Source organism: Charadrius vociferus, unplaced genomic scaffold (genome assembly GCF_000708025.1).
Source record: "Charadrius vociferus isolate BGI_N301 unplaced genomic scaffold, ASM70802v2 scaffold134, whole genome shotgun sequence".
Lineage (NCBI taxonomy): Eukaryota > Metazoa > Chordata > Aves > Charadriiformes > Charadriidae > Charadrius > Charadrius vociferus.
The window spans coordinates 5,180,435-5,196,135 of record NW_009648333.1 but is presented as its reverse complement, the minus strand read 5'-3'; the positions used below and the strand labels follow the sequence as shown (position 1 = coordinate 5,196,135).

Here is a 15,701-nt window from a genome sequence, read left to right as displayed (position 1 = left end):
TACGATGGTCCATGGTCCTGGTAGTCCACACTGGTAACATGGTGCTGATTTCTCTTTATATCTGGGTACAGTAATTCTTTGAAGGACAGATAAAATGCACATTAAATGCCTTCCTGATGTGCTTTTCCATGTAAGCTATTGCTTAGAACTGGCACAAGAAAATTATTCAGGGGGAAATGGTCCGTGTGACCATGAACAGGAACGGAGGCAGTAATCATTGCGCGCCTTGTAATAAGAAAACAGGAGAGATTTTTTCAGAAAGCAGAGATGCTGTATTCTAGGTCGCTTCAGGAAGGGAAACATTTCAGGAAAATAAAGTTAATGACGTGCTAACCAAATAAATACATAAAATAGCTCCTTTGGCTATGTGAAATGAGAATTTGTGAATTCTTTGTACCACATCAGCTACTGGGATGCCTCAGTATGAAGTCTACTTTGCTTGAACAGCGGGGTGGACAAGACAGGAGAAAAAATGGTTCAAAATCAGCGACAATCTTGGTATCTTCTGAAGCATTATTAGAAAACTATGACAATGTTAATTGTGGCAAAGCTTGCACCTCCTGGCTCCTGACAAAATTAGTTTTTAATTTCATAGAATCATAGAATGGTTTAAGTTGGAAGGGACCTTGAGGATCACCTAGTTCCAACCCTACTGCCATGGGCAGGAACACCTCCCACCAGTCCAGGTTGCTCAGAGCCCCATCCAGCCTGGCCTTGAACACCTCCAGGGATGGGGCAGCCACAGCTTCTCTGGGCAACCTGGGCCAGTGTCTCACCACCCTCACAGGGAAAAATTTCTCCCTAATATCTAATCTAAACCTACCTTCTTCTAGCTTGAAGCTGGAAGAATTTCCTTAATTATTTTTAATAGACCCAAGACCTGGGTGGAAGCCAAAAAGAAAAAGAAAAAAGAAAAAAAAAAAAAAGGAAGCTGTTTTAGAAAGGAAACTCTGAAGGAGGGGGGCTCTTCAAGGGGCTACTGACAGAACAGAAATGTTTACAGACCAAAGCAGTTGAGGTTTGTCTCTCATATGAGGGGGTTTTGGCAAGACAGTTCTAGAAACTTTTGCTTATATGCTCTGTACCTACTACTAAACCACGCACCAACCATGCTGATGCGAAGCGTTATGTGGCAGGGGAACGAGTGTGAGCAAGTGAGTCACAGATTCCAAACCCGGAGTAATCAAAGCAGAGGGTCTCCCACTAAGACGCGGGGCACCTGCTCAGCAAGGGAAGCATCACATTTTCTCTTTGTGACGCCCCCAACCCAAGCAGCGCTAGGTATCTCACGCTGCCTCCCTTGCCAGCGTGCTGGAGAGGACAAGAGTGTATACGTGCGCATGTGTTTGAGCAAACGGGGAATCTTCAGCATCACTGCAGCCTTTGAGTGGCTCCAACTGCCTCCGCAACCAAACCCTTAGTAACACTGAGATACTTTTGTTCCGTTTTAAACACTATTCGTGACACACAGACTGCATCAGCAGCCTAGAGGATCAACCTTCTAGTCATAATTTTTTCCCAGAATAAAGCTGCACCCAAGTATTTGTCCCATACATTCACAGGCAAAGAACTTTCATAACAAATAAACATCAAGGTTTTCTGGCATGCATTTGCAAAAATGTTTCAGAATGCCACACTTGACCTCTGTGTGGCCAGACACTGAGATTTTGCTTAAACCCAAGAATTTATTAAGACTTGCATGAAAATATTCCTTCTTAACATAGTACACATCAGTAGCATTTGAATACATATTTACAGATTTATTTGAACTTTTCTGAACTGCAATTCTACAACCGAGCAACATACCCATAAGTGTTTCATAAACTTTCAAACACTTACATATTTATACATATAGTTTTTGCATATATATATATAAAAAAATATTTTTGAGACTCAAGGACTGAGAATAGTCAAAAGGACATTATTGCTACATTTCCATATTTACAAAAACAATGCATAAACCCATTCAAAACACCAAGCCATTGCAAAATAAGTTTCAAAAATCCCCAAATTATAAAAATATAAATTTCAAGAACAAAAAAACCCAAACCTCTTTCAGCTAAGTGTCCGTAAAGTACCGAGACATCTATAATTATAACAACTAGTTTGCCTACAGTTGCTCTGAAAGCCAACACGTTACGAAAGAGCTTTTATAGCATTAAACTGAAAATGCTCAACAACAAGTATGCATAAGAGTGCCTCCAAACAACTGGCTAACTTTGGAAAGGTGCAACAGCCTAAGTAAGTTCAGTGCAAATGGCTAATTTTTGACTTAACTCTGAAAGACAGATTCCTGTAACAATAAACCAAATGCACAGTCATAGAAGGAGCGCGGTGTTCAACATAACCCAAAATGTACTACCAGTGTGTGTATTTACAATTACCTTGTATTTGGGCAGTTAGTTACGCATTTAAATTGCATGTAAACTCAACCAAAATCCTGGTAAAGTAAAAGTTACAGAGTGCTTAAGTGCATTGTAAATAAATAGGTACTCAACTAGTACTCTGCCTCTGACAAATGCTCTTCTCAATGCCTTTACTAATTTCTAGGGGACAGAAACAAAGGAAGAAAAGAATTAGCAGTGTTTCTGATGGGAAGAAAAGGGGTTAGAAGACACTCGAGCACAACCCCGGGCTCAACAGATACTGACCCCCAAGCCTCACGTCTGGCAAACAAGGCTGAAGGGATTCTTTCTTTTATCTCATTTATAAATTCAGCGCTCCCCAGTTAGGCTCTTCTTCATTATGATCTCTGGACTACTACAGAAAGATGAAATGACTCGGGGCAGGGGAAAAGAGCCCTTTCCAGTTAGCACTATCCAAGCCTGCCTGCGGGAAAGATTCACCTGGGTAGGACAAGATAAAGAAAGGGTCCCCCGGAGAGAATTTTCTGCCTCTGCTCTCGCTTAGATAAGATGACTCGTTAAACGGCCTCTCCTCCAGACACACAGTTTACTGGAAGCAGCCCTTCTCCTCTATTTTGACCAACTTGGCAGGGCTCACCTATCTTTGGTGAACACTTTTGGATGTAACTATTAGCAAAACAAGCATTGAAGCCCTGGGGCTCCCAAGGCAGGGGGACACGGGAGTGCTTCAGGCTCCGCGGTGGGGTGAGACCCAGTGACGGGCAGCTTCGTCCCTGGCAGGGAACGGGCCAGTGGCAAGTAGTGCATATACCCACAGAAACCTTGGAACCAGTCTGCAAGGCTGACAGCGTGGGTGGGAAGAAGATCCATGCCCCCTTCTCCCCTCCTCGGGTTCAAACCCCAGAGCTCCTGGGAGGGTTTGCTGCTCTGCAGACCAACTTTGGAAGGGTCTTGGTCCCCTCACCCTTCTTGCCCAGGTACATACAGCACCCTCGCTGGCCTTCAACCTACAATACCTGCCCGGGAAAGCTTCTCAGGCTTGGCTGGATGGGGAAAGGGGTTTGCAAAGCCATTAGCTTCATACTCATTTATTTCTTCAATTCAACAAAACAAGATTAACTAGAAAATGACTGTACGCTTTCCAGGCACGGATCCAGAGAAGGATCACTGCAGATTTGGTTTGATCTGTAGTCATCTTGTTCCACACCCTGGCTCAGGATTTCTTTTGTTGGTTGTTTTTTTTTTTTTTTTCCTTCAGATCTGGCTCTCTACTGCAAATACACACAATATAGCAAAATATATACAGCTTCAGTTAACATTGCAATGATGCCGGTAACCGTGCTCAGCAGATTAAGTTTATATGTAACAGTGTGTGGTAAAGGACAGCATTACAACAACGTTTCAGCTACACAGTGGTAGTAGTGAGTAAAAGTAAGAGAAATTATTGAAGTCGTCCCTCTCTCACCCCCTGCACAATACAAACAGCTAATACATCTGGGCTCCTCTTCTTCCAGATGTCACTCAAACATCTTCACGTACCAGGAGAGGCTGAGTAGATGAAGCACTGCTACCCACGGAGTTAATCCTCACCGAGTGATCTGGAGCGTTTCCTTGACTGGAAGGTGGAGTTGAAAAATTCGCATAAACCTGCAGAAGCCAAAGACCAGTGTCAGCGCTGTGCTCCCTTCACGCGTAGTCGGAGAGCTCTCCTTTCCGAGCCTCTCCCCACTGTATGCTACACACCAGCACGGAAGGGATCCAACTCAGGTGTTTCCAAATCTAAAGACGGTTTCAAAGTGTCTTGGGCTTAACTCCTCTTTTAAAGAGCCAAGTATCTCAATCTCAGCTGTTAAAACCACCCCAGCTTCCAACTGCACACCAAATTTCAACTGAGCTCGAAAACACACAGCTCAGGTTATTACTAAAACTCCCTCAGAAACCTCACTAATATTTCCTTCGCATTCTTGCTTTTGTTTTAGTCATGCCTGCACCTGCCAAAAATACGCTACAGGATGCAATCGAACACCAGCAGCTTTCAGTTTCCTCTTTTCTCAAATTGTCAGGAAGCCATGTACTCGGTGCCCAAACAAGGCATCCAGAAGGTAAAAGGAAGCTTTATTTTTAAACCAGGTTTTAAACTTACTTTCTAAAACCCCAGTAACACATAATGCTATTGCAAGAGAAAATCCAAGTCCCTGACGCGCCTCCACTTTTTCTTTGGACTGTTTTGTCGAGTTACCCTCTCAGAAAAAGCTTTTTCTAGGGAATGGTTGAAAGAGGCGTGAATACAGTTTGTCGTGACATACCTCCAAGTTTATACAAATAGAGCTGGGGGAAGGAAGCGAGAAGAGGCAGAAGACTCTTGGTTGGACTCGATGATCCCAAGGGTCTCTTCCAACCTAGGCAATTCTATGATTCTAAGAGCACCAAATGTTCAACCCCTTCATCCAGAAAGCTTTTCTAATAAAAGCTGAGTACACTTCACTTCTGAGATTTTTCCCATTGGAATAGAATTTTTCACAGTTTAAGATGGATTTTTGCAGTACCGTTGCATTTCGTAACACCAGAATTGTTGTGCCAGGTCAATTTTGAGAGAGAAACATCAACCATACAAAGAGTCTTCTCCAGCTGGTACCTGTTTCAGGCATGGGCTTAGACAGCTACTGTCTAATGGCACAACAGAGCAGATGTGAGTAGCCCAGGCGTCATTCCTACCACCTAAACTTACAGTGCAAAGCTACATAAATAATACTGGAAAATTAATGAAGCGCCCAGAATCCTTGCTCCTCATGGCTCTAGTCTAACATCTTGCTTGAAACTGCTTTGACTCCAAAAAACTGATGATTCATAACTTACCCGGGGGGCGTTATCTGCAAGCTGCTGCTCTATCAGCTGTACAATTTGTTTAAATGTTGGTCTCTGTAAAGGATCAGCATCCCAGCAACTCTTCATTATGTCATACCTGCAAAGACACTGAAATTAAGTACTGATGATAAGGAAATCCCGAGTTCTTATTTTGCTTCCATTACTACTTGACAGAAAAGTGTGACCCTGTATCACAGCTTACCTTCTTCAAATGACTTTTAAGAATAGAAATAGTGCTGCTAACACCTGTGCTTGTGACAACAAAAGGCTGGGTCCTAATGAGAATCTCTGAACGTTTTCTTTGACAGCTTGCTAAGTGCCGAACCATTTACAAAACAGTGAAGTAGGGATAGCTCATAAAGAAGATCAGAAGCCAGTCCTCTTGCTGTCAGGATGTACAGCACAAATGCAGATGCTGTACAGTCTGGTGATACATCTCACTGACTGCTTTATCTGAATTAAAAATGTTTAATTATGTTCTGTGATCTGTCAATAATTTATTGACATGGAGCAGATGCCACGACAAAGCGATCAGATGGTACAAGGCCTGAGTGTATGTCATTGCTTCCAACAACACAAGCCTGTATTCCGGTAGTTAAGATTACATGAATTATTTCAAGCGTGACGAGAACTTTAAAAAAAAAAAAAGACAATGGGGCAGTGCAACGATCCTTAATGCAAGTCTGGAAGCTTCTTTTCCTTTGCTTCATTGCTGATGTTTGGCGATTAGAAGTGCTGGTTGCTCACTTACATTTCAGGTGGTGCACACTCAGGGCTGAACATCCTGTATCCCTCCTTGATCATTTTGTAGAACTTGGAGTCCACGGGCATCCCTGGATACGGGCTGCTTCCTGTTGAGAGAGCACGTGAGCAACGTGATTCCTTCATCTGCAGTAAAACCAAGATGAAACAGAAATCCCCTGAAGTACAGATTTTGAAGGAGCTTACCTAAAGAAAAGAGCTCCCAGAGCAATATCCCGTAAGACCAGACGTCACTCTCAAAGGTGTAGACACAATTGAAAATACTTTCAGGTGCCATCCATTTCACAGGAAGACGAGCCTTTCCAGAGAAAAAGGAATAAATTAAGACAGTGGACATAAAGCATCAAAATTTACAAGATAAAATTAACCTTTTCTACTTGTTATGTGCTTTAAATACTTGTTAAATGAAGAAATAGAATTATCAAACCAAAAATGGAAATCTCAGTATTGTAGAGTCTCCTAGTGCTACACGGTAACTGAGCCATCCTTCTGTGGGTCTACCAAACTCCTGCAGTTCCTTGCACTCTGATTTTCTGTACCCTGTATGATTCCTTCTGTCTAGTTTATAAGGGATGGCAGGAAGTCAGAGCAAAATAATACAAGTGACCATGGCACGGTTCCTTAAGCAAACATGCAAGTCTGCTTCCGTGGACTGGCTACCATAGGTACACAGATGAGATTCACATCGTCAAGATGCTTCAAGGCTTTAATCAACAGTGAAGACATCTGCTTTAGCTCCTCAGTGTATCAGAAAAAAAAAATAATAGAAAATTCGCATAAAAGAAATATATATTGACATTTTTCCTAAGTTTGTGTGGGGGCAGACATCCCTCGGGAATGCTAACTGGAACAGAGGAAAGGGCACACAAAGCCTTTCGATTTGCTTCCACCTTCCTCTCCCTGCTTTGGCCTTTCCTGGTCTGACTGTAGGAGCTGGTCACGCCTCTGTCCTAAGCATTTCTCCTGCTGTGGGAGAAACCAGACCTCTTCCTTTTTTAGTGGTCTTGCAATGATGTGTCCAAAGATACATATCAGCCATACGATAGAGAAGAGCCTGGATGGCTTGTAAGGAAAGGAGACCCAACAGACAAAGCAGGTAAAAGGAAAGGAAAAGAAATGAAGTGGAGGAAAGGCAACATTTGCCATGGGCTAGCTCACCAGAGAGGCAACCAGAGCTGTTTATTTCCTGAGCAACACAGCCAGCAAACACTCTTCTTGGCCAAGCCCCTAGGCGCTGTGAGCAGCACTGCCTCCCAGCAGCATCCATGGCTAGGGATGCCCCAGCACTCCTGAGCCACTTTAAGATCAGGCCAGATGCAACTAGATGCCTCCTGCAGCCACTGCTTCCTCTCTCCCCAGGCTGCTGCAGCCTGTCCTCCTCTGACCCTTGCAGGATACGTAAAATCCTGTTGTTGGGCAACTCAGAAAACTTAAACGGTAGTCTAGACATGTAAAAGTTCATTACTTACTGCCCACTTTCCTCCCAAGCTGCTGGTCTGCCCTTCCTACTCCCAGGAGCCTTGACTGATCAAGCAGCCTCCGACCCTGACCCTGAGCCTGAAAGCAGCTTTCTTACACTAAATGCCACTCAATATTTTGCCAGGACAGCCATTCCTGAATAATGTCTGCTCCTGTTGTTCCCTAACCTCAACTTCTAGGCACCCAGTGGCTAGTACCAACATTGTTTTTGAAGACAACCAATAAACCTGTCTCTCCTGTAGCCTAAAATAGGGATGCTGTAGGTAGCTGGGACACTGGGGACTGCTGGGTGACAGCAAAGCAGCAGAGATATCTCAGATACCTGAGGTGCCACGGATTGACTGTGGTTAACCAAGCGAGGCAAATCACTTTGGTGAGAGATGCTCAGGTGTGGGTCAGCTTGCCCAAAGCCCAGATGGGCAACCTTCGGTTTGAGTGTTGTAAAGTCCCCTAACTAACGACCAGCCCCTGACCGTGGAGCACCCAGCAGGGCTGGGGAGGAGGGCTGCCTTGCTGAACATGGATCTTCTCTCCTTTGAAAAACAGTGAAAGTGAAAACAAGTGTACTCTGAAGGCAGTGGATGGCTGCGTGTATCTGATGCAGACTTACAACATTAATCCACGCAGTGCAAATCAGTTTGAGAAGCCTATACCTATATTTCGTAGCAGAATTCTCCAGCTTAACCACAGACCGACTCGACTTTCTTTTGTAGTAGGGCTCCTTTTACTGCACTAGCACTTTAAAGGGGACTTCGAGTGCTGCCAAGGTAATCTGCATCACTTCAAAGTGTCTTCGTACCCCTGCAGAGGTCTACTACGTACCAGTGTAATCAGTACTCTTCTACATAGGAGGTTTTAAACTATTCTCATCAAAATGTAGTGTCTTGTTCAAACCCTCTTACAGGGCTTGAATTACAGCTGCAAGTTAAAGCTGTGTGTTTCACATAAAAGGTTAAAATCCGTGTATGGAATTAGATAAAACCAAGGATTTTTGCCTTCCGCTCCGCACTAATTGATAAATTCACACTTCAGAATCCAGTTTCTGTTGTCTGAGCGATGCTTTATAGCAAAGAACAGGATGCAAAACCCTCATTATTTAGGTATTTTTAAAATAAACTATTTCAGTAATGGACAAATACAGCAATGCCCAGAGGAAAAAAGTTTCAAAATAATTATATTTAGGATAGGGCTACCAGAATATCCCAATGGCAAAACTTGCAATTACTCACAGAGCTGTAACTTTTAGTATGTTGAGATATAACAGAAAGACTGGGTATTATATTGGTGCAGCAAAACCATCTCATCCACTACAACATACATTCAGATACTAGCACATTTTTTTTTCCAGTATAACAACAAGTTATTTGTTACAAACCAAGGGGTTTGTAAGCACACACATTTACGTCAAGAATTGCCCCTCCTAAAGTTCCTGACCAGCACGGACATATACCAGAATTGGGAAATCTATATTTCTGTCTAAGAAAGACTTTTTTTTGCACGTCAAGACAACAGGAACTCCCCTAACTTAAAACAGGTGGATAAAGTATCATATATACTTACGTTTCCTTTGACCACATAATTTGAGTCATTCCTTATATCCCTTGCCAGGCCAAAGTCACAGATTTTTGTTATTCGACCGTGAGTTAGAAGAATATTTCTTGCGGCCAGATCCCTATGAATGCACTAAAAGCACAACAGACAAACAAACAAACAAACAAACAAAGCTATTTTATAATAACCTTAACGGGCTGTTTCTTGGTTACATGTTTACTTAGCTCTATAACTTACTGCATTATGCGTTTTATGGCAAGCCGAAAGCCATAATGAAGCCATGTGTTAATAAGCTTACTCAGATGATTAAACATTCTGGTGTAGTATCTTTACTATCATGACATTGATCTACATGGTTAAAGTTGTCTATGCATTTATTTTAGAAAAGATCACTTGCAGTCACTTTGAATTTTCTGGTGTTTCATGTCTGCAGCTAAAGTTTAACGTACTTTTCCTCTGACTTTCTATCAAAAAAAATCACTGGCTTGTTTCCTAACACGGGACAAATAAGGGGAAAATGTGGCTTGTTTCTAAAATAATACCAATCTTCTATTAAATAACTATTGTTGTTGAGGGAAAAGTGCTGAAAAGCTGAAAATACAGAAAATTATGGTAACAACTTCAAAGCACACAAGTCCAGAAACTGAATCCCATTTCAGAAATACTCCTCTGGAAGACCTGAATTATTAAGTACCTAGGAGAGCTTTATAAGCATTTGAAAATACTGGAAATTTTCCTTTGCCAGTATCTTTCAACGAACAGCCAGGCGTTCAGTGACCCAGCTGGCCTATATTCCAGTTTTCAATTGAGAAGTGTGTGCACGTGTTTGTAACCGCAGCTCCAGAAGGGTGCCCGAGTTTCCCAGCAGCCGTCTTTCTTTGCATGCAACTGTGGAGCCCAGGTGAGTTTGTTAGAGAACGGAGGTAGTTCTCTAACAAAATGATCTCTTTTTCCATCTGGAAAGGAGAGCGTTAAGCTTCTGCTTTACTGATGGTATATAGTACGCAGGCCACAGCTGCCTAAAAAACAGCTGAAGATGGTTCAATTTTTCTTTTTTTCCTTGAAATACAAAACTTCTGGAATTCCCTACCAAAAAAAAAATGACTTAAAATATCAAGAGTTACGCAAATCAAACTCAAGAAAATAACTGCAGGTTGCATAAGCAACTTAATCTCTGTCCCTTTTGCGTGCTTACAGGAGGAGTAATTTTTAATGACAATGACTGTCTCAGGCGACTCTCCTTCACCTCCCAATCCAACATATTCTACACTTTGCATATGTAAAGCTGAGTGTATAATTGCACTGAAGCAGTAAACTGAAGGAATGGCCAAGCATCCAGCACGCCTCTGCCTTCTTTCTCCAAAGTCAGTGCGGTTTGCATTGAATAAAGACTTTGTCCATTGGAGGACGCCCTGTCTTGTGATGAAGGCACCGTGTGCTTAATAAGGGAATTATCCCCCCAGGACAGGCTCCTGTCACGACTCCAGCACAGAGGCACTTTTATGTCTCTGAGCCTTGACACACAAGGAAGTTGCAGAAGAGCTGCTGATCTTCGTGTACCCTCCTCTCCTGAGGGCGTGAGGCAATCTGAAGCATCTTATCCATCAGCCCACACTCCTCTGCATGTACTAACCAGACCTGAGAGTGTGTATATACACAACGACCGAAGAAGACCAAGCACAGTTGTGTTAGCGCACTGCAACTTAATTCCGTGATAAAACTGTTAATTCTGCACTGCCAAAGCGATACCGCACATTACTTCCCAGCCTCAGGGTGAGGTGGCGTTACATTCATTATTGCCTTTGCTGCTCAATGCCACTGTGTCTGTTTGTATTAATGGAAAGAATACAAAGAAAACGGCCACTGGGAATGACGCATAGTGAATCCTGGGGCTATTCTTTAGAAAAAGAAAAAGAAATAAAGAATACGTGTGCTAAGCACTGGGCACACTGAATAGTGAAGAATGCAGGAGCCTGGTGAAAACTATCAAAAATCTGTAACATAATGTGTTTGCTTGTCAGGCCTGGTTTGAAGCTGTCGATAGACGAAAAATAAACTAAAGGGTTTGGATGGAGGAGCAGCAGCAGGGAAAAGACAGGTGCAAGAGCAAATATTAACATGGACTTCCTCCGAAGCAGAATTAGAGACACATTTCCCACTATTAACACAAGATCCCAGGACTACCTTATTTTCCTTAAATTGCATAAGTTTGGCTTTGTGCTTTACCCAAGCTACACCTGTACAACCTGTCTGTTAGTTACAATGTTTACATGTTAAATGGCATTTTTCCAGTAAAATGTGAGAACAACCATTGAAGATCATAATTAGGCTGTGCTTAAGACTTCTATTTGTTATAATGCCCTTTCTGTTATGCAATACCTCTCCTATGACACCCAGAGAAATGTCTATTATGCTCAGGGTAGCCAACAAAGATAATTTGTGTGTCTCTAGGCTGATTTTATCTTTCAAAAAAAATTAAAAAACAAGACACATCCTGTCCAGTAAGCCATACTGCTAAAACAAAAAGAAGCAGATGATGTGATACCTCCCCTGTTTAAGGCAGTATTCTGCATGAGGGACGTAGCAAGTGTCTAAAACTCATGCAAACAGATAGCTTTGCAGCTGTCTTCATACTGTTATTTAGTTTGTAAACTCTGCAGCGGTGCACAAAGAATACATCTTAAACTTTTGAGATTTAACTGTTTTTGAAGGTGTTCACATGTTGGGTTTCTGCTTCTTTCCTGAATTCCATTTAATTCCCATACACCAGAGAAAACTGAAGAAATAGCTCCTCGGGGTTCCTATAGGTTTCACTGCCTCCAAAGCGATCAGGAGTTCCCATGAAACTACCTGGATGCTCCAGGAAACAAAGGAAGGGCTGAAGACCAAACCCGAAAGAGGCACCACCCAAGCTTAGGCAGGGTTCAGCTGCACCTACCATCTCCCAACACATGGCATTATTCATCAGTGGAGCCTCGGCGTGCAGCAAACGTACTTCACTGCAATTCCTCTCCTCTGCCTCTTCTCTTGATGTTTCTATGACTAGTTTACGTTCACGAGCAAGGCCACTGCTTCTACTAGCCTGAACTGTGGATACGCAGTAGCACTGCTTCACGTTGACTACTGTGCACCCTAAATTCTGTTTTATGGGGTATAAAACACCACTTTTGGCCAATGAGGACAGTACAGAACTCCAACATTAGCCAAAGCTTCACGTACAGGAAGGAGCATATCAGTTTGCAGTGCTTGTTGAAAAGAACATGGAAGTATTTCAGCATTTAAACGTCTGGATCAGACTAAAACACTGAAAGTGTTGCCAAAGGAAATCAGAAATCTACTGATTCTGTCCAGCTCTGACAGGTTCTTAACTTACGTTTTTGGAGGCAAGGAAGCTCATGCCCTTTGCCACCTGGTAAGAAAAGCTTAGTAGATCTTCGACATCTAGAGCAAGCTCATCATCTTCCAACATAGAAAGGGTAACATCCTGATCGGTGTAGGATCCTATGCAATATAAACAACAGCTTTTGAGTGGACGAGGTATTACCATTTAGAAACAGATTTGCCTTATGTTAAGCAAAACAGTGATCTTCACAAGTACCAGACTGTAGCCGCATAAATAGCCAACTGCCAAAAAGCCAAAAGTAATCCTGATACTCCATTTAAGAGTGAAGAAACAACAAGACACTGTAATTTATTTTATCAGTCTTTCTTACGCCTTCTCATATCAATTAATGATATGTTTTAATTGTCCCCATCCATGACAGAAAAGTATGATAAAACTGAAAAAAATCCATGAAGCCCTCCTCTCGGCACTGCTGCCAGCAAACAGAATTCCTTGTCAGTGAACTCACCAGACTTCACTGGTTGTTTTTTATCAGGTTTCGGTGGGACTGCGTATGACACTCCAGGTTTCATGTCCATGTACTCATTGGCAACATCACTGTAACGGCAGCACATGAAAAGAAAGACAGTTTGGTGGAAAAGGTCTCAAAAGCCATCCAAACAAAAAACCAAGGTTATGCCAATCTTCTAAATATAATGCTTTACAAATGATCAGTAGAGCAGAAACTTATGGGTGTGTAAAAAAGATGAGGAAAGGCCGGTACAGAAAGAGAGGTTTGTCATTATGGCTAACAAAAGGTCCCAAAGTTTGGGGTTTGGCTCAGGTGAGCAAACAAAACCTTTCACACGTATGCTGTTTATACAGACTTCATTCTCTATAAATTAACACCCAGATGTTTCACAGGACCTGCTAGTGCTTCCTTCTTCTGCTCAGGCCAACTTCTACCAGAATATTTCAGCAACTCAAGTGGTAATTGAAATGCAGAAGACAAATGGTAAAAGATGTTAAATTCAGAGATTCCCAAGTTCCAAAGGGGATTTGTATATATTTCAAAGAATCAGCCGAGGCTTGGGACAGCCATCTGCTATGTTTTTTAAGTTTAAGTTCTCTTGTTGCTATATATAATTCAAATGTACAGATTTTCATACTATATGGTTTATAAATATACAGTTAGGCACCTTTAGAAATGATGAATGTACTTTGGCATTTTTCACTTCATTGCCATTAGAACTCAAACACATAACCCTTCCTTAGCCTGGAATATCTGTTTAGGTTATGAACAATAAATGCAGCCACAGAGCTAACGTGGAAAGGAGTAATGAGATCAGCAATGGCTTTAGTCACCACCACAAAAAGATCTGACACATTTAGCAGCTGCAACTTTACAGTAAATACTAATATGAGAATTTGGTAAATACTCAGCCGTTAATGCCTCAGTTTACAATATCTGCTGAAGCAGTGAGATTCCTGCACTGAGCAGCGGGCACACCACCAATGGCAAATCACAGCTTTGTGTTCATCACCTCAGTGGTCCCAACCTCCCTGGGGCATCACCAGCTATCCATATATTACCGTGGCACAAACAGCTCCACCAGCGCTACGTCTTTCTGGGACAAATGACTTTACCACCTCCTAAGGGTCTGCCTGGTTCTTTTGAGTCGGCCAACACAAAGTAATGGGCCCACTGGGGCAATAAACAGACTTAAAATAAAAATGGGCAGGTATTGTAACAGCCGCTCTGTTTTGGCAAGTTATGTCTCCCTCACTTTGCAAAGGGAAGGAGCGAGCAGGAAATCTGCTTGGAAACATATCTGGAAAGAGCTCTGGGCTGGTATCTAAAACAGAGCGGTTAAAAATATACGGATGAAGTAACCGAAAAAAGCCCAAAGTACGAGAGCAATCTCAGAATCGTGACACAGGTCATGTCATCACAAAAATCTAGCGAGCTATCGGTGGCAGGCTGCCTCTGATACTGTAAGGCGCTGGTTTGATTTTGTAAGAAGTCATTTCTGAAGGCAGGAACTTAAGAGAGCTTAGAGTATTAACACCCCAACACTGGGGGAATTGTCATTCAAGCTGCTAAATGAGCACTGCCAATGTTTAACAGGAACGATAAACACAAATACTTGTGAAAATTGGAGCCAAGGAGTTGCATGAAATAACTACAGGAAATTTGATAAAGAAGTAAAACAGAGAGTGTATGTATACACTCAATCGCACTCTGTTAGAATAAACCACCCACTGTACAAATCGTCTCTTTAATTAAATTGTTTCCTTGCACAGCAAAGAATCTTCAAAGCCTGCTGCATGAAAGGTTTCTCCACATCTCTTATCCCCAATAAACTTTGATATCTCCTCCTTCTCAATCTTCTAAAAACGCAAGTACATTTCAGCAGGTCATACTTACGCCGCAGGCTCAGCCTGATGCAAAAGGTTCTCGTAAACTGCTGCTTCTGCATGTTCTTCATGTTTGGGACAAATAAATGCATCTCGTTTCCGTCTCAGAAAATTTAAAAGATCACCATAGCAGCAATATTCTGTAATGACCAGCGTGGGACCTGTAGATGTACGTGAGGTTTAGAAAGCAGGTGAGTATTGTTTTCAAAGCAGAAAACCGCACATAAAGACAGCATTCAGCCAAGCACACAGGCTGGGCTATTAAAAATCACACTGCCTAGTGCTGTCTAGACTTGAAAAGTTATAGAAAAGTAACCCGGCATCTTCCCTTTCACAGACCAGCAACTATGGTCCAGCTAAAGCTGTGTCGCTCCCAATTAATTTTCCCTCCCGTCAATGGCATTGCATTGTACAAAAATTAAACAAATAAGTCTTTTTCTCTTTCTTCATGTGATAATGTTTTTGGCCAGACACATCTGTTTGATTTCGCTCACTTCCTGAAGGAAGTTATTTGTTCCAAACGTTAGAGTAATTCAAGCTTCAAACATTAATCCTTTTGATTCACTTCTGTTTACAGTAGAGCTTCACACTCCTCCAGTAATGTTTTGGAAATGATGTAGAGTGTTATATTCTGCAGTATAATAGGAAAAATCATTCAAACAGAACAGCCTGCTGCGACAGAAAACTACATTGCACAAGGTCTTAGAATATTAAAATGAAATCGGAAAGGAGAATCAAGTCATCTCCAGCACGGATGTTTATAGATCAAATATATGTTTTCTGAGTGAATGACTCCAGCTATGGCCCTTGAATATGTAATTGCACTGTCTGTTATTTCATCTGTAAGGTTATTCTGTACCGCCGTTCCCTAACCTCACTAGTGTATTTCCATTTTTCTGCAGTTAAAAATTATAGCTTTCCTAATAGCAAAAGCAGTG

The 15,701-nt window shown here is 42.1% G+C and overlaps 1 protein-coding gene across 1 annotated transcript in view; it reads right to left on the bottom strand.

Moving 5' to 3' along the window:
- Positions 1 to 3,453: 3,453 nt before the first annotated feature.
- KIT (v-kit Hardy-Zuckerman 4 feline sarcoma viral oncogene homolog) overlaps positions 3,454 to 15,701 on the bottom strand; it is a 46,218-nt gene continuing 33,970 nt past the window's right edge. Inside the window, exons 14-21 of the mRNA XM_009885030.1 lie at positions 14,774 to 14,924; positions 12,875 to 12,963; positions 12,397 to 12,524; positions 9,033 to 9,155; positions 6,180 to 6,291; positions 5,983 to 6,082; positions 5,223 to 5,328; positions 3,454 to 4,013 (exon numbers count right to left, since the gene is read on the bottom strand). Coding sequence (XP_009883332.1) covers positions 3,888 to 4,013; positions 5,223 to 5,328; positions 5,983 to 6,082; positions 6,180 to 6,291; positions 9,033 to 9,155; positions 12,397 to 12,524; positions 12,875 to 12,963; positions 14,774 to 14,924 — 935 coding nt within the window. The 3' untranslated portion in view covers positions 3,454 to 3,887. The remainder of the gene's footprint in view (positions 4,014 to 5,222; positions 5,329 to 5,982; positions 6,083 to 6,179; positions 6,292 to 9,032; positions 9,156 to 12,396; positions 12,525 to 12,874; positions 12,964 to 14,773; positions 14,925 to 15,701) is intronic.